The sequence below is a fragment of the Sciurus vulgaris genome (genome assembly GCF_902686455.1).
Source record: "Sciurus vulgaris genome assembly, chromosome: 1".
Classification (NCBI taxonomy): domain Eukaryota; kingdom Metazoa; phylum Chordata; class Mammalia; order Rodentia; family Sciuridae; genus Sciurus; species Sciurus vulgaris.
Genome location: NC_136461.1, coordinates 203385562 through 203405490, shown reverse-complemented (window position 1 = coordinate 203405490; position 19929 = coordinate 203385562). Strand labels below are relative to the sequence as shown.

Sequence of the window (19929 nt, the reverse complement as noted above, 5' to 3'; positions counted from 1 at the left end):
TTCTCAGGGTTAGTACACCTGTTGCTTTTCTACAAATTACTCAATTATTTATTGGCTTAAAAGCAATTTTAAGAAAACCTGTGACCCTGCTACGTGATTGGTTTGGATTCCACTGCTCATTACTAACTATTCTCCAACACCCTTCTGTGGTGATCCCACTGAGGCCAAGAGATGTGGTCCTTACATCTAGGACAGCCACACTTTTGGAGAGACTGGCTCTCTGACTCATTTGGTTATTCAACATATATTTACTGGACACCTAAAGAGGGTTAGAAATTGTGCTGAGAGCTAGAACCTAAAGTTGGAAGCAAGTAAACCAAAGCAGTCCTTCTCCGTCCTCAAGTAGCACCCAATCTAGAAGTGAAGCAGCATAGAACTTTGGTTGGGTACAAAACCCCAGCTACCTCAGTAATAAAATCTCACTAGAATTCAATTTCCTTGTCCGTAATATACTGATGAGAGCAAGACCTACTTCTGAAGGCTGCTTCGAGGAGTCTTGTTAACAGAGTCAACAAGTTCCAAGTGTGTGGGCAGTGTTGGGCACACGGTGCATAAAAACGGTTTAGGATTGGTACCGGGTAGAATGACAGCTTCATCATTTACTTCCTTATGAAGGAAGAAATAGAATACTTTTGTCCTATAGACAATAAGTTTCACAGGAAAAATCCAAAGTCCTACCCTAGCCCTGTGGTGCTACTATGGCCCAATACTGAGACTGGTTTGTTTGTAAGGAGCAGAAATTCATTTCTCATAGTCCTGGAGGCTATAAAGGCAGCAGCAGGTTCTATGTCTGGTGAGAATACAGTCTCTGCTTCCAACATGGATCACTGTCCTTTAGCCAGGAGGCACAGAGAGAGAAGGGGTGAACAAGGGCTGTTCCTTCTGTCAGACTTTTTCCAGCGTGCCTAATCTACTCTCATGTCTTAATCATCTCTTGAAGGCCATGCCTCTTCATACTGCTGCTTTAGGGATTAAGATTCAATATGAAATGGAGACAAAAATACAGCAGCTCCTTTGACAACTAGAGAGGTAAGAGTGAGGTTGGGAGTTTCAGAGTGAGTAGGTCTGAGGTTGAGGATAGACTCAGAGTCAACATGTCAGATCCTTGAACTGTAATTGCTCTTGAGAACTTTCTAGAGTCCTGGATTGACTCAGAGACTGATATCCTTTGTACTGAGCCTGATCACATGCCACTGTCAACTTAGAAACTCATCTTTCTACCTGAAGTACCTCCTTGTTTTAACTTCCTGCCAAAAGCTAGATCCTTTTTTTCGCCTCAATAAACCTCTTGCTGTCAAAATGCACAAGTTCAAACACAGGCACATTTGCCAAACTCTCCTGCTGCTCTTGGCATTTCATCTCCTTCATGAGTAATCAGACATCGTGCCCCAGCGTCTCAGAAGCACAGCTACAGATGATTATCCACACGGTCATCTTCACATGGAAATGGAGGAGGGGAGCAGCTCTCAGAGGCGGAGTCATTTGTCCAGGGCCACACAGTAACAAGCACATATGTGAACTCAAATCACATTTTCAGTGTCAGAGCTCGTAATCTTTACCACCACTGTCTTACTTTAAAAAAAAAAAAATGGAATAAGAGCAACTAGACTTTCGTGTTTAGAAACAGTAGATGCCACCTAAATTAATACTTTCAGTGCTTTGGGGGTCTTGTTGGAACTCCAAGTATTTCTCTCACTATGGGGTCATGGCATCTGATATCCCATTACTCCAGTTCAATTCTTTTAACTTGGCATTTAAGGATCCAGTACCCATAATCTACTTTCTCATGCTACCGTTCAAAAACTCCTTCCATGTGGCTCTGTCATTGCCAGAGTGATCAGTGTCCCTAGTTCCTTCTTCCCTCCCTATTTGACTTTCCCGCTTTTCTGCCCATATTCATGCTTTTGTCTCCATTTGGAAAACCCTAATAATGACCAATGATAAATTCTCCACAGGTATCTGCTGAAACAATACATTCCTTTGTACTCAGCATTGGGCTATGAATCTCTTTTTTTACATGCAAATATAATGTGCATATTAAGATAAGAAGCATGGGGCTGGGGTTGTGGCTCAGTGGTAGAGTGCTTGCCTAGCATGTGTGAGGCACTGGGTTTGATTCTCAGCACCACGTATCAATGAATGAATTAAATAAAGTCTATCAACATCTAAAAGTAAAAATAAAAAAAGATAGGTATTAAGTCCATTTGTTTACTGTAACTGGAATGGAAGGAGGTTTTATCTTACATACTGCACTTTTTTTTCTCCCCAAATGAGATAGTAGGGAAAGTTGGAGGGGATAATAGATGATGTTTTTACAAAAACTGTAATCAGGGAATTGGTGTTGGGCAGTGACTTTAAAGAGGTGAAATATAACAAGTGACAACCAGGCTTTATACTAAGCTTGTTGTTTTTAAAATGCATCTTTTTTGTTTTTAAAATGAATTTATCTCATAAAAGATTCACAATGATCCTTTGAGGTTACTATTCCCATTCCTCTCGCACATATGGAAATTAAGGCTAAGGAAGTTTGAGGTCACACCGCTAATAAATAGAGTGGAGCCAAATTCAAATCTGGATCTCAGTGAATTAAATATAACACACACACACACTGCTGAAAGCCAAGCCATGCAGATCCCATCAGGAAGTAAGGACGTCCTATGATTCTCTGAGCAGCCTGGACAGTGAGTTGGGGAGAGGCAGGACTAGTTTGCGCAGGGAGAGCCCGGTGTCCTCCGGGGAGCCGCCCCCAGTCTCCCGGGCTTTCCCTCGCCTGCGGCAGGCGTCGCGGCTCCGCCTGGCCCGGCGCGGCCGCCGTAGAGTCCCCGTTGCCATGGCTCCCGGTTCCCGCCCGACGCGCAGAGCGGTGGCTGGCGGGCGCGGAGCGAGTCCTGGGGGTCCGGGACGGGTTTCCCGAGCCAGCGACCCCGACAGGCGCCATGGGCCGGAGTAAGCGACCCCTGCCGCCCCTCCCCGCCCTGCGCACCGCGTGCCGGTCCCCGCCGGTCCCCGCCGCACCGCGCGGCCGGTTCCAGGAGCCCAGGTTCCCGTCCTCGAAACCCGCGAGGCGGGAGCGGGCGGGAGGGTTGGCCGGACGCAGGGCCGCGGCCCCGGGAGTTCGGCGTCGGCACCCGGGTCGGGGCCCGCGCCGCCTCGCCCGGCCGCGAGCTCCCGGCAGGTCCGGGCCCCGGGCGGCCGCCTGCAGACCGTCCAGGGCGCGGACTCCGGAGCCGGCGTGGGACCAGCCCTCCGCCCGCCCGGGCCACCTTGAGCAGGGGACTTCCCCTCGGGCCCGTGTCCTCATCCCCAGAATGAAGTAGTAGTTTACAGACACGGTAAATGTGAAGCGTTTTAGGATATTCTGAGTCCACAAGGTGATGGGATGAGCAGTTTTTTATATTAGATTGAACCATTGTGATCATCAACAGGTTTTTGGCCCCACAAATGGCAGTTTTGTGTAGCTCCACCTAATTTATCGCTTGCCATTGTGAAAGTGTGATAATTAATATTCTCTATTCAAGAGACGGTGCTAAATGACGGGGTCTCTGCCCAGGGTTGCTGCAGCCTGGGGCGGGGCGGGGCAGAGAAGGCGAGGGAGGAGTCTCTAATGTCACGGCCGATTCCTAACATTAGTCCCCAGCAGATATTTCCTTTCAGCGCTGGATCCCCAACTTTGGTTGGTCTCACCTGTTTTGTTTGTTTTTTCTTCCTAATCAACAATCTTTTTTTCTTCGTGGATTATGCTTTGCTCTTTCTCTGAATCGCACCCACTTTCTTTTGTTACATCGTTAACTTAGCAGACTTACAGCTCTGCTCCGAGTCACTCATTGAGGATCCGCTGGTGAACAAGACAGGTTGGCCGCCTTGGTCCAGGGAGAAGGCAAACTCTCAGGTGGAGTGGTTGCAGCCTGCTGGGAGAGGGGTGCCTGAGCCCTGAGAGGCACACAGGACCCCTGACTCCCAGGTAGGTGGAGGCTTCTCCCAGGAAAAGGAAACAGCGTTGCCTGGAAAGGAAACATTGGAAGCTTGGGAAAGTGAGAACAGGGCCTCTTGATGGCCATTGGGGGAGCCCAGATGAGGAATAGGAAAATAAAAAATTAAAAAAAAAAAAAAATGGAGGGCAGAGACAGTGGAAGCCCCCAGATAAAGGTAAGTGGGACTCATGTCACACAGGTTTTGGCGATTATACTGAAAATTTAGAAATCCGCAGGATCTTAAGTTTACAAAAGAGCTGTGAAGAAACCAAAGGGTTTGTTCCTGTACATGACTTAGCCCCGTAGGAGTTCAGGTGGCAGAGATGAGTCTGAACCCAAGTCCTGGCAGCAGGACACATGACAACTCCACCTATGAGTACCCTCTGTGTGCCAGGCCTGGTTAAGATGTCTCACATGCGTTCTCTCAAAGATGCCCTCTGAACCCTGCATTGCACCACACTGCCCCTTGAGGAGCCAGGGTAGATGGACGGATTTGAGTGGTGGAGAGGGTGGTCCTCTCTGCGGCTCCTCTGCAATCCCTCTCGCACCTTCCATCTCCCACATGCTTCCCTATAAATGGCCTCCATCTCATGCTAACACTTCTTCAATTTTCTAGAAGGATTGGGATATACAGCATATGATTTTTCCTTGAGTTCTTGGTAGTGTGTATCAGTGGAGACAGCTGTATCATAGTTTTAACTAGTTTAAGGTAGTTCAAGTAGTTTAACTAGTTTAACATAGTTTAAGGTTTTAACTGCATATCTGATTCCTTTAGAAGGCAGAGGTTTCCTCAGCTCACCCATGTCTTCCTGGGTGAGCTTTGGTAGGATTTACCCACTTACTGTAAGTTCTTGAGTTTTTTGCATGAAATCATTTATATTATTACCTTATTATCCTCTTAATATCTGTATAATAGATTTGATATCACTTTTCTCACTCCTAATATTGGCAATTTGTATCCTCTCTCTTTTTACTGATAAGTCTGGATAGAAGTTTACTAATTTTATTTTCTTAAATCTTAATTTTTTGACTTTTGTCTACTTTTTGGCTTTCCATCTTATTGATTGCTGTTATATTCTTATTATTTACTTTATTCTGCTTATTCTAGTTTTAATTTGTTCTTTTTCTGGTTTTTAAAGTGGAAGCTGACGTTCGTGATCTTTCCCTTTTCTTACTACAGGTATTTAGTGCTATAAATTTGTAACAGTATCCCATAAATTTTGATAGGCTGTTTTTCCATTCTTTATTCCGTTCAAAATGCTAATTTTCCTATTGATTTCCTGATGTCCAGTGTTTTAAAAAAATTCCTTTCATACATTTCATCTGGATTTTAGGTTATTTTAGGCTGTGAGGGTAAATCCTATCCTATGACTTCATCATATCTGAAGCCTAAATTCTCTGCTGCCCTTACAGTTGTGTCCGGTCTTGCTCCTATGCTTTTTCTGCCCTCTGATTCCAAAATGAAAACCTCATCATATGCTACCATCACAGTTCTCTGTTTTTTATGCTTAGCTTTTAATAGCCAGTTAGCATCTCTTACAATTGTATGTAGCCTCAACCGCCCAGAACCACTGTCCTTTCAAGGGGCCTAATGTTCCCCTCATATTTCTCTAATGTCTGCTGTACCACACTAGTGCATCCCCTCCAACTGCTGTCTCATCTCTTTCACACCAAAGTCTCAATGATTACATAGCTACCTCAGGCCAGGCACTGTGTTCCACAGACCATTGGTAATGGTCTCCATATTGACATTCCTGTAGCATGTGATCCAACTCCAGATTCCCATCTGCTTTCATGGACTTCTTCTGATGTCAATTCTTCCAGGATGGAGATTAGCATGCAGGAGTTCTGTGAGGTAGTGCTCTTGGGGAAGCTGGGCAGGGATGCACCTTAAGGAAGGCCTCAGCTAACCAACCCCAGGGGCTCTAAACTCAGAATGGACCTAATTTGTCCAACTTATGAGGAAGGGCTGGTCTTTGACAACCACACATCATCCAACCATTAAATAGGGGTCTCCTGAAAAGGATGTGGCCGTGGTGGAGGTGTGTTTCTTCAGCTGAGTTGACTCCTGAAGGTGGACAGCTGAGGGCTAGCTGTTGTGAGATCCCAGCAGCTAGGGGAATGAATCTTTCAGTTTTGAAGGGGAGACTGGGAAGCAGGTGGTATCATTCAAGATAGCCCAGGATGCCCTCCTCATTTCTTCATGTACCAAAAATTTACTCCCATTTCCTGATTTGGCTAGACTTTACCTCCTTCAACTCTCTCCTGACCTCTCTCCTTTGACTCAATAGCATTCCCCACCCTCCTTGCATGCATGACTCCTTTTGCATGCTTCTGTCATCCCCCATAGCATGTTGTGCTTTTTAATAGCACTGTGTATGCCATAGCCCCTACAGGTATCACTGATCAGGGTATAGTATGGGTATTCATGCTCATGAGGAAGACCCTGAGCTAGTAGGAAAAGATGGAGCAAATACATAATCCTGGTTTTTAAAAGTTTCCATTTAAAATGGTTTAAACAAGTTTAGGTGCTACAAGAGGGAAACTTCACCTATTTGTAACCCCCTTATTTCTATTAAATATCTGTTTCATATGTATATCTGCTATGTCTTTCATGATGTTTGAAAGTTCTGCAAAATATGCTGTACCTATATATTGGTTGATTTTATTCTAATTCAATGAAAAATACTATTTATAAAACATGACACTTCTCCCTAAGTGTCAATCTGAATCTTGTATTTTGCCATTTGAATTTTTCTAAAATAAGAAAGTGAAGGCAATGTTTCAGTTCTTCCCAAGAATGTTTAAATTCCTAGGATGATCGCACATAAGTGCAGTGCTGCATTATGTGGAGTAGGAATTTCTAAAGGTGACAGTGAATGTTTGGTTTAGCTTAGTATGTAAAACTGCAAAATGCTTTCCCATTTAAAAGTGTGAAACACTATAATCTGCATGCACCATGTAGATATTTTGCAAATTTCCTCTTAGGGACTCTGGTTTTTGCACCAATATTTGCCATTACAGGTGAAGTGGTGCTGGGTAACGACAATTTCCTGAGTGCTGTAAAGCCATATGCCACACAGCACTTTGCTTATTATCAAAAAGTTCAGAAAAGGGCCACTGGGAAATTTCATACTGTTGTGGCTCTACCTTCCTCTGTGCGTCTCCACTTTTCAAGTCTTTGCTCACTGTGTGTAATTGCTGCTGCTGGGCAACCTGTCCTCCTCTCCTTTGTGTGTGAACTAGTTATCCATGTTCTGGGATAGCCTCACCCCACCCCTTTAATAATGATTTTTATCATCCTAAATCTCATGGTTAGGAGACAGAGATCAACACAATTCCTTTCTAATATCTGCATGCCTCTGAAAAGGGAAGATTTGATCATTGCATGTGAATGATTAGTTTTACACACATAATAGCATGATTAAAAGAGTTTCTTAAATTTTGAGAGATGTAGCAAGAAATGCGGAAGGATATTTGGTACCAGTAGGAACTTTGTCAGCCCTATAAATCTTCAGGGTTGGACAGACTGGGAAAGTCTTAAGAGTGTGGATGTAGGGAAGCCTGTGATGGATACTTTGAGTGGACCCCAAGAGCCAAGAAGGCTGTGTGGTTGCCCATGTGTCCATTGAAGGTCAGAGACCAGGTGATGTTGAGATGCTACCAGAGTTCCCCCAAACACGTTGGACCCAACCATGGATGGCAGCTCTTTTGGAGTTCAAGTGAGGAAGGTTACATCTTCAATATGGATGCCAAACTTAAGCCTCAACCAGGATTTGGTGCCAGAATATAAGGAAAGCCCATGTGCCAAGTTAGAAATAAAACAGCTAAATAAAGACTATCGTTCTCTCTTGGGAAGAATGCCATCGTAGTAACCCAAAAGGCTACATTTAATTTAAGCTTCTCAGTCTCCTTGAAGTTGGCCTGGGGAGAGATGGACCTCTGGTGTACTCCTACTTCCCCCCCCCGGGCTGTATCCAGGCCCATGCTCATGTGAGATGGTGGGTTCTGTAGCTACATGCCATCAGGCACGGGGGTCTGATAAGTGAGTAACTCCAACATTTCATTAAGATTGTTCAGATAATATTGGTTGTGCCATTTCAAACCCTTAACCCACTTTACGAAGAGAACTTTTGTATATAAATTACAGATAGATAATTCATTTTAAATTCATAGTAACTTTATCATATTCTCAAATTGGTTGTGCCCATTTACTCATCACTTGATTAAAGCTGGTAGAACTAACTTGGTGTGTAGCTTTGATACCTTTCAGATGTGGTTTTCAGGAAGTTTTGTTTTTGCTTCTCCCCCTCCCCGCCTTAAATAGAGCAGTATGTGTAAGTTGCCTTACAAACTAGTGGTGGCATTTCAGGGACAGCAGGGTATAGCTAACAGGGGTCCCAGAAAGCCAGGGCTGGTGGGGATCCCCTTCAGTCTCCTTTGCAGCCAGAGTCCCTTCCCAGGACCAGGTTTGCAGCTGTCTCTGCCTGTCAGTGGAGCCAAAGCCTAGAGCAGCTGGAACATTCTGGACTTATGGTATTTTAATCTCAGTACCTCTACAGTGCCCTTGTCTTTTAATTCTAAATAACTGTCACTGTAGCACCCTCTCTCCTACCACTGGAAGTAGCTAAGTACAGCTAACTGCACACAAATGGTTGAGTTCATACATGTTTTTACATTAAAAAAATAAAGGCAAACTCCACTTTTAAGGATGTGGTGTAGCAGCGGGGCAGCTGCAGGCGCTGTGGAGAACGTGCCTCAGCTAGATGAATCCGTAGCTTCAGGAAGCTGGGGAATCTCAGCAGCCTCTTATTTGCTCATGTTTGAAGTGGCACAGCAGAGCACTTGAGACCGCAAGGCCTGGCTCTGGACTCGCCTTTAACACCTGGCTGGCACTGACTGCCAAGACTCAGGCGAGTTACTCAGACTCTCTGTCCTTCGACTCCTCCTCTGACAAATGTAAATAATAACTCCATACACTCATACTTTAATAGATGCCAAGTATTTAGAGTTGTGCCTGGCACCTTACAAATGACAATAAGTCTTCATTGTCACCTAGAATGGGAATGCAATATTCTACCTAGAAAGTGAGGGTTCAACTATATGGATAACTATATGGATTATTTTTCTCCTGGCACTGGGGATTGAACCCAGGGACACTTCACCATGAGTCACATCCCCAGCCTTTTTCATTTTTTAAAATTTTGAGACAGGGTCTTGCTAAGTTGCTAAGTTTTGAGACTGGCCTCAAACTTGCGGTCCTCCTGCCTCACCCTCTGGAGTTGCTGGGATTCAGGTGTGCGCCAGTGCACCCAGCAGTGACATCTTTGATAACACTAGAAAATGCAGGGTTTCTCCGTTGTCTGTGCCTCTTTGATTTGGGTGCATCTTATACAGATGATCCCTGATTTTACTCGTGGCTCCAGCAGTGGAGCGTGGTGTGGTCCCCAGCCTCTTGGTGCCTTTGTTGTCGTATTCCTGACCTTCCTAGTCTGGGAAGCCCCGTGCTGTACATCATTCTTGTTAGGGAGTGGGAACTAACATCTCTGCTCCTACTGCGAACAGCTTTTTATTCCTCCTGAAAGCAAAATAAGTACTGCTTACTTTATAAGATTGCAACCTAAGACTTGGGTGTTCTTTTCCTTTCCCTTAAGCTGCACTTAAATTAATAAATATTGATTAAACGAATGAGTGAATGACCCCTCCTTATTGAACAATGGGAGATATTCTCCTATTTTCACCCACTGTCAGCCAGACTGCCTCTGGGTGGAACTTACTCTGTCTCAGATGGGTTAGTGGATCTCATCTGGTCTGACATGGTACCACCGTGAGAGTCCGTAGCAGCATTCTGATAGCCATAAGTTGTCAACTCCGTCTGCATCCACACAGCAAAAGGTACATAGACCCTACACGTGCAAATACACATAGGATTCTTAAGACACCGTCACATTTCCTTCCTCCCTCTGACTCACATCAGGGCATCACAGAAACCCCAGGAGAAGGCATCACTTTTCTGATCTCATTCCTTTTGAAAATCACTTGGGCCTGGCAAACAGACATGTAACTGCAACGAAAAGTAGCGCGTTAAGAACATAATAACCCGATGACGAACAATGAGGATGGAAATGAAGTATGCAACAAATTTTCTTTCAGTCACAGAAGACCTCATTAGACGGAATGCTGAACACAATGACTGTGTAATTTTTTCCCTGGAGGAACTCTCCTTGCATCAGCAAGAAATAGAAAAGCTAGAACACATTGACAAATGGTGCCGGGATTTAAAAATTCTCTATCTTCAAAATAACCTCATTGGAAAAATTGGTAAGTTTCAATACTTTGTTCTAATGATGTTTTAACATTTTTGAATGGGAGAATTCTAGAAAATGCAGTGTTATTCTCAGAGGAAGCAGTAACTGAAAAAGAACAACATGGGCATTAGGCATAGCCATCTCCTGGGAGGTGTGTGTCGAACATCTCCCTGAACCTTTCCAGGTGTACTTTGTCTTGTTGCCTGAAAAAGTCTCCCATTAAGATGCTGGGACATGAGTTAAATGCAAGGAACACATTAGTTGACCTGATTTTTAAAAAGGAATTTTTTGTCACTCTGGGAAACCAAAAGGATCATGTGGGACTGGATGGGTCCTAGTTAGGTTACCAGACTGTGATGGCTAGTTCTGCCACATTGTGTGTGTGCAAGGCTGCACTCAGGATCAGGATCCCTGGCTCTGGGATTATAAAAAGCCTAGATTGGCAACATTTTTGGAAGATTTACTAAATTCTTCGGAACTAGAACTGATGGGGTTCTAGTCTGGGGTGAAAATGAGTCAATGCAGGGTTAGGTCTCTGAAAATCAACTAATGGGGCTTTTGGAAGAATGTGGCTTAGACTTGCAGCCATGTAGGGTCTCTAATAAGCCCCCAAAATAAACTCATCTGCCCTGTCACGTGCAGGACTGGACAACTGCAAATTTCCCTTATCCACGTGTGCCCTTGATTTATGGCAAGTGGGGGTTGGGACCATGTGCTCTCTGCTGACAAAGATTCCAGAAGTCAGGAAAGAGTATGAGACTGAACGTGCCCGGTTTCTTCTTCCAATTTATGCATCAGATACATTGAACCTTCCCCCACCCCAACACCCCTACCCTACCCCACAAAAATGAATTAAGGGGCAGAAAGAAGAGAGGACCGTGGGGTCACCCGAATGGAGGTCTTGCTACGTGGAAACAGGTTGAGTGTCGGCAATGCTCTTGGTGGTAAAAGGAAGCCGGGCTCTGGCACCAGGTAGACCTGCCTGTGAACCCTGCCCCTGCCACTTATCACTGTATGAATTGGACAAATCAGGTAGTGAAATAGTTTTGTCATCTATAAAACGGCTGATAATAGCCAGCACATGTGAAATAATGTGCTTGGTGCCCGGCTCACCAGGAACTCCAAAGCTGCTGGGCTACTGCTGCTCTCAGGTCGACTTGCCCCAGGGCTTCCCTGGCCAGCCCAGAAGGTGGAGCAGAGGAGGAGGGGTGGAGCCTGTTGAAGCAAAGTACTCATCCCCGCTCTGCTCCAAGCCCAGAGGTCAGCCTTCAAGTTCATGGTTAACTTTCAGTGGTGACCTGCAGTGTTTCTCAACAGGGGGCATTCTGCAAAGGCTGGAGACAGTTTTCATTTTCAGAGGTTCTGTGTGTGTGTGTGTGTGTGTGTGTGTGTGTGTGTGTGTGTGTGTGTGTCTCGTGGGGGGTGTTACTGAAGTCTAGAAGGGAGTGACCAGGGACACTGCTAACCATCATAACCATGCCCAGGGCAGCTACCCACAAGAAAGAAGTTCCAGTCCAAGATGTGAGCACTGCTGAGGTCAAAAACCCCTATGGATAATTGAAAACTGGCTCTGGGATTGTGAAAAGCCTAGATTTGCATCATTTTTGGAAGATTTACTAACACTCTATATTTCTTCGGATAATTATTTTTGGCATCTTTTACTTTACCAGAAATTAGAAACTCTGGCACATTGTTCAATTAAAAAGACTTTTACAGAACACCACCAGCTTTTCTGCACGGGCTGTTGAAGATCGGTCCTAATTGTACACATCTAAAAGAGTTCCTGAATTTTAATCTCCACAGCTGGGTCCATCACAATTACTAATTAGTAGCATAGTATTTCATGCCTTTTCAGAGCTGTGAGAAAGCTTAAATTTTTGCTTCCAAAGTATTCTTAAATTAAACACTCTTTTAAATCCTAATAATGGGATTTTCAGTGTGGCTCCACCCATAGGCATATGGGCGCTTATTTAGCAAGTGAAACTACTTCTCTGAGATTCAAATCTTGTGCCTTTGAGGTAGAAGTTGGTGGAAGTTTCTTTCCTAGAGCTCTGCTCCCTACAGGGAGATGCAGATGGGCTGTGGAGGAAGCTCTCCATAGTGTTGATCCAAGTGTGAGCTGAGGACCATCTGCGGTCCCTTTAAAGTGCCAGTACCCAACTTCACAACAGGTTCCCTGTGGGCCTCATAAAGGGGGGTTCTGCAAGCTCTTTCCACCTGAGAAGGAAGGGGCCCCCCGGAAGTCTGTGGCTCTGCTATACAGTCGAGTAACTGCTTTCCGACCCCTCTTCCCCTTTCCTGAGGGGGCCTCATCATCTTTCCTAATGGGGTCTTCTTTCTTTCTTCTTCTCCTGACCAACCTGTCCCCTTGGTTCTTGATGAGTTAATTGAGGAATTTCTTCCTGAACAAACCTTATGGTTATTTCTTTCAGGTGACTCTGCAGCAGTTGGAGGGCTGTACATATGGCAAAGACAAAGGAGGGGAGGGACTCCTTCTTGGGACAGGTGTTCTAGTGTGGGCCGGCCATTTTAACAAGGATAGCAATGAGTACTTTCGTTCAGGATGCAGACTAGACGTTCCGTCTATCATAATTCTTGGCACGTAGAAACCTCCAAATCTGTTGCCTATTGAATGCTGGGATGTCGCTAGGGAGCTTTTTGTAAACATTCATATTACTTGAATAATTGCACAGAGAAACTTCATCCACAAATCCTCATTTTAAAACATGAGTAGACTGAGACCCCAATTGCTGAAGCGTCACTCTCAGGTCTAGGGGATCAAATACATGTTGTTTTATAAATTTTTAAATGAGCTATTAATTAAAGATGATGAGGGTGATGATTATAAATCATCACATTGGAGTTTCATAATATCTCTGAGAAATGGGCAGAAGAGACATTATTTAAGTTAGGCTGCCCCAAAGTCATTTTCCTTAGCAGAAATTTCATCTTTCATGTCATCTTACAAAGAACTCTTCTTTTAAGGCACAGTGTAATTATTTAGTGCCAAGCTCCAGAGTCACATTTCCTGGCTGTAACCTGTAACCTTGGACGAGTGGATTAATTCTCCATACCTCGGTGTTCTGATTTGTATAAAGGAGACAGATATTATGAGGATAGATAATATATGCAAACTCTCAGACCCCTCTTCAACATTGAGTGACATGTCCCAGGCACTCAGCAAGGCTAGCTCTATCTTCTGATTAGCTGCTTTTAAAAGGCCCCCTTCTACCCCGGCTCCTTGACGTGTTTCTACTTCGTGTTTTGTGTGTGTTGATATTCAGAATTATTAAAAAAGATAGTCCTGTATCAGGATGGTTTGGGCTTCAAGTAAAGGAAACCTGATTCAATGTGACTTAACAGTGAGGAAACCTATTATTTTACAGCAAGACTTTAATAGCCATAATAATAATAATCCATCAAGTTTATCATTTTCATAATAAATCATGTAAAAATGTCTTTTATTTTGAAGGTTAATTACACTTTTGTTTATTTCAGAAAATGTAAGCAAACTCAAGAAACTTGAATATTTGAATTTAGCTTTAAACAACATTGAAAAAATTGAAAATTTGGAAGGTAAGAATTTTCTTCTTTTATTTTATTCTGAGTTAAATTATTAAATCAAGATTTTAAATAATGTTCGAGAGTATTACATAAACTATAAGTATACTATTAAACTGACATCTTATATAAATCTTACATTTGTTAATTCTTGCAAAACTTCAAACAGTATATGAATTCAAACTGGGACTCCACTCTCCTTCCCAACCCAGTGCCGCCTGGAGGGGGTGGAGGGGTGCTCTGGTGAGTAGGGTCTTGCTTTCCGTCACTGGGGTCCTACTGCAAGTACAGTTTTGGAAACTGGTCTCCGTGACATTCCCTTGCTCTTTAGGCATTCAGGCAAGGGGACTGGGCTGTGTAGCGGGATGACCGCAGGCTGCCTCGTCTAACCGCTTGCCCGCGGCGGACGTCTGGGGGGCTTTCAGCATCTGGCTGCAGTGAGCATCCTTCTGCATTTCACTTCATGTTCATGTGCACGTCCCCCCCCCCCCCCCACAGATTTTATTTAGAAATGGAATTCCTGGGCTTAAATATGCATATTTTGAAATATATTGTCCAATTTTTCTCCCACAAGAGTGTACCGACTTACACCGGTCGTCTGCACAAGTGCCCACGTCCACCCAACTTCACTAATGCTTTCTACAAATGGAATATTTTTAGGACAAGAATACAGTGCTGCACAGTTACCTTAATTATGCCCATGCTTTTCCTTTCTTGAGACGTCTTTGGTTTTATTGTCAGGATCACATCAACCTTATAGAATGAACTGGAAAATGTTTCTTCTATTTTTATTTTATTGACAGAGTTTGTGAAAAATTGGTTCGTGAAAAATTTTGGTACCAAAATTTACATTTGGTAGAATATACTGGGAAACCTTCTTGTCCTAGGTAGAAAGATTTTTTTCATTTCACTTTCGTTTCTTTTTCCTTTCCTTTCCTTTCCTTTCCCTTCCTTCCTTCCTTCCCTTCCTTCCTATTTCTTCCTCTCTCTCTCTCTCTCTCTCTCTCTCTTCCTCTTCTCCCTTTCCCCTTTTGTAGTGCTGGGAATAAACCCATGGTCTTAGGCATGCTAGCCAAGTGCTCTACTACTAAACTTTACCCCCAACCCCTATGTAGAAACAATTTTTTTTTAATTTTATTTTTACAGACTGCATTAATTTGATTCATTGCACACAAATGGGGTGCCACTTTTCATTTATTCACACGGTTTGTGTAATCATACATGTACATAGGGTAATGATGTCTGTCTCAGTCCACTCTTTCCTTCTCCCACCCCTTCCCCCCTCATTTCCCTCTATACAATCCAAAGTTCCTCCATTCTTTCCTTAACCTCCCTGCCCCATTATGTATCAGCATCCACTTATTAGAGAAAAAATTCGGCCTTTGGTTTTTTGGAATTGGCTTATTTCACTTAGTATGATATTCCCAACTCTATCCATTTACCTGCAAATGCCATAATTTTATTCTTCTTTATGACCAAATAATATTCCATTGTGTACATATACCACAGTTTCTTTATCCATTCATCTATTGAAGGGCATCTAGGTTGGTTCCACAATCTAGCTATTGTGAATTGAGCTGCTATAAACATTGATGTGGCTGTGTTACTGTAGTGTGCTAATTTTAGGTCCTTTTGGTATAAACCAGAGTGAGATAACTGGGTCAAATGGTAGATCCATTTCAAGTTTTCTGAGGAATCTCCATTACTGTTTTCCAGAGTGGCTGCACCAATTTTCAACTCCACCAGCGATGTATGAATGTGCCTTTTCCCTACATCCTTGCCAACACCTATTATTGCTTATGTTCTTGACAATAGTCATTCTAATTGGGGTGAGACGAATGTAGAAAGAATGTTGATGACTGATTTAATTTCTTCCTTTTTATAGACCTGCTCAAATATTCTATTTCTTCTTCAGTCTGCTTTTATAGTTTACTTCTTCCTAGGATTTGTCCATGTCAGCTAGGTTATCTTATTCACCATTATACAATTTTTCTATCTATTCGCTTGTATTCCTTTTTATTTCTGTAAGATTAGCTCCCTTTCTGACTCTTGATTTTCAAGTTTGAGTCTTCCCTCTTTTTTCCTTGGTCAGTATAGCTAGAGGTCAATTTAGTTGATATTTTCAAAGAACAATCTTTTGACTTTGCTAATTTATGTTTTATATTCTCTATTTTTTGTTTTCTAAGTTTTATTGTTTCTTTTCTACTTTTTGCTTTTATTTTATCTTTATTTATTACTTAAAAGGGAAGGTTAGGTTATTGGCTCGATACTTCTTTTTTTTGCTGTGTAGTCATTTGCAACTGTGATTTCCTTTTGAGCACTACTTTCCTTACATACATTAAATTTTGATATGTTGTGTTTTTAATTAATCTCAAAGTATTTTCTGATTTTGTGATTTCTTCTCTGTCACATTGCTTGTTTAGAAGTATCGTTTAATTTCCACATGTTTGTGAATTTCCCAAGTTATTTTCTTTTATTGATTTCTAGTTCCATTCCACCGGGGTCAGAGAACATACTTTATGTGATTTAAATTGTCTTAAATTTATTGAAAATTGTTTTATAGCTTAACATTCTATCTTAGAGGATGTTTCCTGTACACTTGGAAAAAATGTTTATTATGCTTTTCTTGGGTTGAATGTTCTAGTAATGCTTATTAGGGCCAGAATTTTTTGTTTGTTTATCTTGTTTTGTTTTTTGAAAGTGATGTTATACTTGTTCTATCTATTATTAAAAGCAAGTTATTGAGTTCTCTATTATTGTTTCTCTTTCGGTTCTGTCAGTTTATGCTTCATATATTTTGGGTCTCTGCCTTTAGGAACATACACACTCTTTAATTGTTTTATCTTCATGATGAACTGATCTTCTAGTCATTTTAAAATGTCTTTCATTATTGCTAATAATAATCTTTGCCTTAAAGTCTATTTTGTATGATATTAGTATAACCCCTCCAGCTCTTTTTCTGTTTTCTTTCTTTCTTTCTTTCTTTGGTCACTATTTTCTTGGCATAATCTTTGTACATCCTTTAACATTACAACTATTTGTGTCTTTGAACCTAAAGTATGTCACTTTGGCATTTTGATGTATCATGTTTTTATTTTTTACCCATCATCCATCTTTGCCTTTTAACTGGAGAATTTTATCCACTTACATTTAATTTAATTAGTGATAAGGTAGTAATTATATCTTCATTTTGCTATTTATTTTTTATGCATTTATGTCTGTTTTGTTCTTCTCTTTCTGTATTACTGCCTTCACTTTTGTTAGTTTCTAGTATACTGTTTCAATTCCCTTTTTGTTTTTCTTTGACTATATTGAGTTTTTTCTTAGTAGTGCACTGATAATTACAGTTAGCATCTTGATTTAGTTTACATTAATCTCAACTGAATTTCAATAGTATACAAAACGTTGCTTTATGTAGGTGTTTTTCTCCTCATTTATGCTGTTATTGTCACAAATTATATGTTTGTATATTATGTCTAGTAACAGATTTATAATTATCTCTTCTATAGTCATTTTTTAAAAAAATAGATACCAAGGAAAAATATTTTATTGTATTTTGTATTTACCTATGTAATTACTATTATTGAGGGTCCTTTTTTTTTTTTTTTTGCGGTACTGGGGATTTGAACCCAGGGCCTTGTGCTTGCAAGGCAAGCACTCAACCAACTGAGCTATATCCCCAGCCCTGAGGGTCCTTTTTTTAAGATTTGAATTTGAGGATTTAATGCCAATGGGGAACATGATACATATTTTTTTTAAAGTTCAGTTGGGAGGAAATTACAAACACCTTTATTTCAATAAATCCAACTTTTTTCCTGTAATTTAGTTGGGGTGGCTATATCATTGTGTTGATTGATTCTTCTACCTCTGAAAGCTTCTTTAGGATTTATTAACCTTGACCTTGACCTCTTCAAATTTCAGACGTAGATTCAGATACCTGACTGTTTTGTTGGTAGGTGATGGGGAAGGATTGGAACTTCGGTATTTGAAGTCCTGTTATGTCCCTTCATTTAACTTTTCTTTGACACCAACTACTATTCCACAATGCTTGCCTTGCCCTGTCCACTTTTCCAGAATTCCAGCCCTGTTGTGGCCTTGGGGCATGTTTGATGGAGTCCCTGACAGTCTTGCCATCAACTCTCCAGCTCAGGCCCCGATGTCCATTGTTCCAATAGCTCTTGTTCATGAGGTTCTCAAGTTTTTGTTGTATGGATCTGCAGAATTTGGAAATGATAGTGGCTTAGATGTGACCATGTTTTCTGGACTGAACTCTCAAAAGTGCCTCCAGCTGGTTGAAATCCATGCCTGCAGTTTCAGGAGACTTAAGAATCCCCTCTGGTGGCACCTTCAGATAGAATTGACTCTTCAGCAGCTCCTTTATGATGCCAGGCTACCCACTGCAGTGTCTTCGGCCAGGCCACCGAGCCGCCCATCCCAAGCTCCGGCCCAGCCTGCGAGGGCCCTGTCCCCTATGGCTGAGCCAGGCCGGCTCTTATTTTTTTTCATATGAATTTGAGTTACTCCCTAGTATGAATTCGTTTCAGCTGAAAAATACCCTGTAGAGTTTCTGATAGCATAGATCTGGTTGTGACAAATGCTCAGTTTTTATTTGACCTACACATGTTTTTACTTTCTTTCATTTATTACTGTCATCATCATCACCACCATTTTTGGTACTTGATATTGAACTCAGGGGCACTTTATTATTGAGCTACATCCCCAGTAATTTTTATTTATTTACTATTTTTTTTTTTTTTTGAGAAAGGGTCTCACGAAATTGCTGAGACTGATCTTGAATTTGTGATCCTCCTGTCTCAACCTCCTGAGGTAGTTGGTATTACAAGCACCACCATGCCCAGCTCTTTTTCAATTTTGAAAGATAATTTTCCCAGATACAAAATTCTTGACTAGCATTTTCCTCCCTCCCTCCCATTATCTATCTGTCTTTCTATCTCTAATTACCTGATAACTTTCTGTTCTCTGTTTTCTTTGATTTCCCTTAGAATTTATTTTAATAGGATTTTGATTGTATTATACTGAACTTTCATGTTTTTTAACCTGTATTTCTTATTTAAATTCCTTTGTTTTGTTATTCTTCGGTCTGGGATATTCCACCAGATTTAAATTTCAGAATAACTAATTCCTGTTCAGTTTTTACAATGGACTCTTTTTATTTTGGCCTTAATTTTTATTCTTCTGAATTCACTCCCGTACCCTGGTTGCTGCTTTTCTGTGATGTCTGTTGTTACTTTATGGATGAGATAGCTTCAAATGATTTTTTTCTAGGCACTTCTTAGAACTCTTTGTTTTCGATGTCTTCTCTCTTCCTTTGTGGTTTTGTTTTATTTGCAGCCTTGAGTTTCGTGGTGTTTTTCTCTTAGTGGCAGCACTTGCTATCTGATTATCATCACAGAGACTGGGGGTGTGAGTGGCTGGCGTGGGCTGGTGCCCAGCTCTGTCTGGCCTGGCAGGCTGCAGTCTGAGTGGGTGCAGCAAGCTGACTGGCAGCTTCACTTCAGAGGCAGGACCTGGAGCAGGGGCAGGCAAGCTGCTCTCCCCGCCGACTCCCATCTGGCAATAGCTACAACTGGGAGGACTCGACTTAGGTCATGGTGGGCTTTGTCAATGGCCTGCTAGTGTGCAAAATGGATATTTCAGTGACTATCAAGGTTAAGTGGCAACCAAGACATAAATATGCATCATAAGTTATTTTTAAAATTTTAACCCACAAAACCTAGAAAATTGTCATTATGAAGCTCCCTAGCATCAGTGCAAAATCTGAGATGAGTCCTCCTTCCTTCAGCATTTTCTGCTCGAGGAATGGAATCACTGCGCTCTCCCAGCGAACACTACAGCCCTGCCCCGGCGTTATCTGTGAACAAAGGGGATGACAGCATTTACTCTAGATCCGTGTCTTGTGGCAGTGCGATTTTAACCGAAATGTCAGAGAAATAATTCAAAGGTTCGCTGCAGGCCGGGTGATCCAGGGCTGGTTCTCACAGGACCCGAGTTTTGTTTTGTGGTGCGATTGCTCATCCACCACTAGAGGGCGGCATCGTCGCTATTCTCCTCTGGAGCGCGCAGGCTGC

The 19929-nt window shown here is 42.2% G+C and overlaps 1 protein-coding gene across 1 annotated transcript in view; it reads left to right on the top strand.

The window, feature by feature from the left end:
• The first annotated feature begins 2818 nt into the window (after positions 1 to 2818).
• DNAAF11 (dynein axonemal assembly factor 11) overlaps positions 2819 to 19929 on the top strand; it is a 92674-nt gene continuing 75563 nt past the window's right edge. Inside the window, exons 1-3 of the mRNA XM_079125651.1 lie at positions 2819 to 2946; positions 10125 to 10292; positions 13778 to 13855. Coding sequence (XP_078981777.1) covers positions 2937 to 2946; positions 10125 to 10292; positions 13778 to 13855 — 256 coding nt within the window. The 5' untranslated portion in view covers positions 2819 to 2936. The remainder of the gene's footprint in view (positions 2947 to 10124; positions 10293 to 13777; positions 13856 to 19929) is intronic.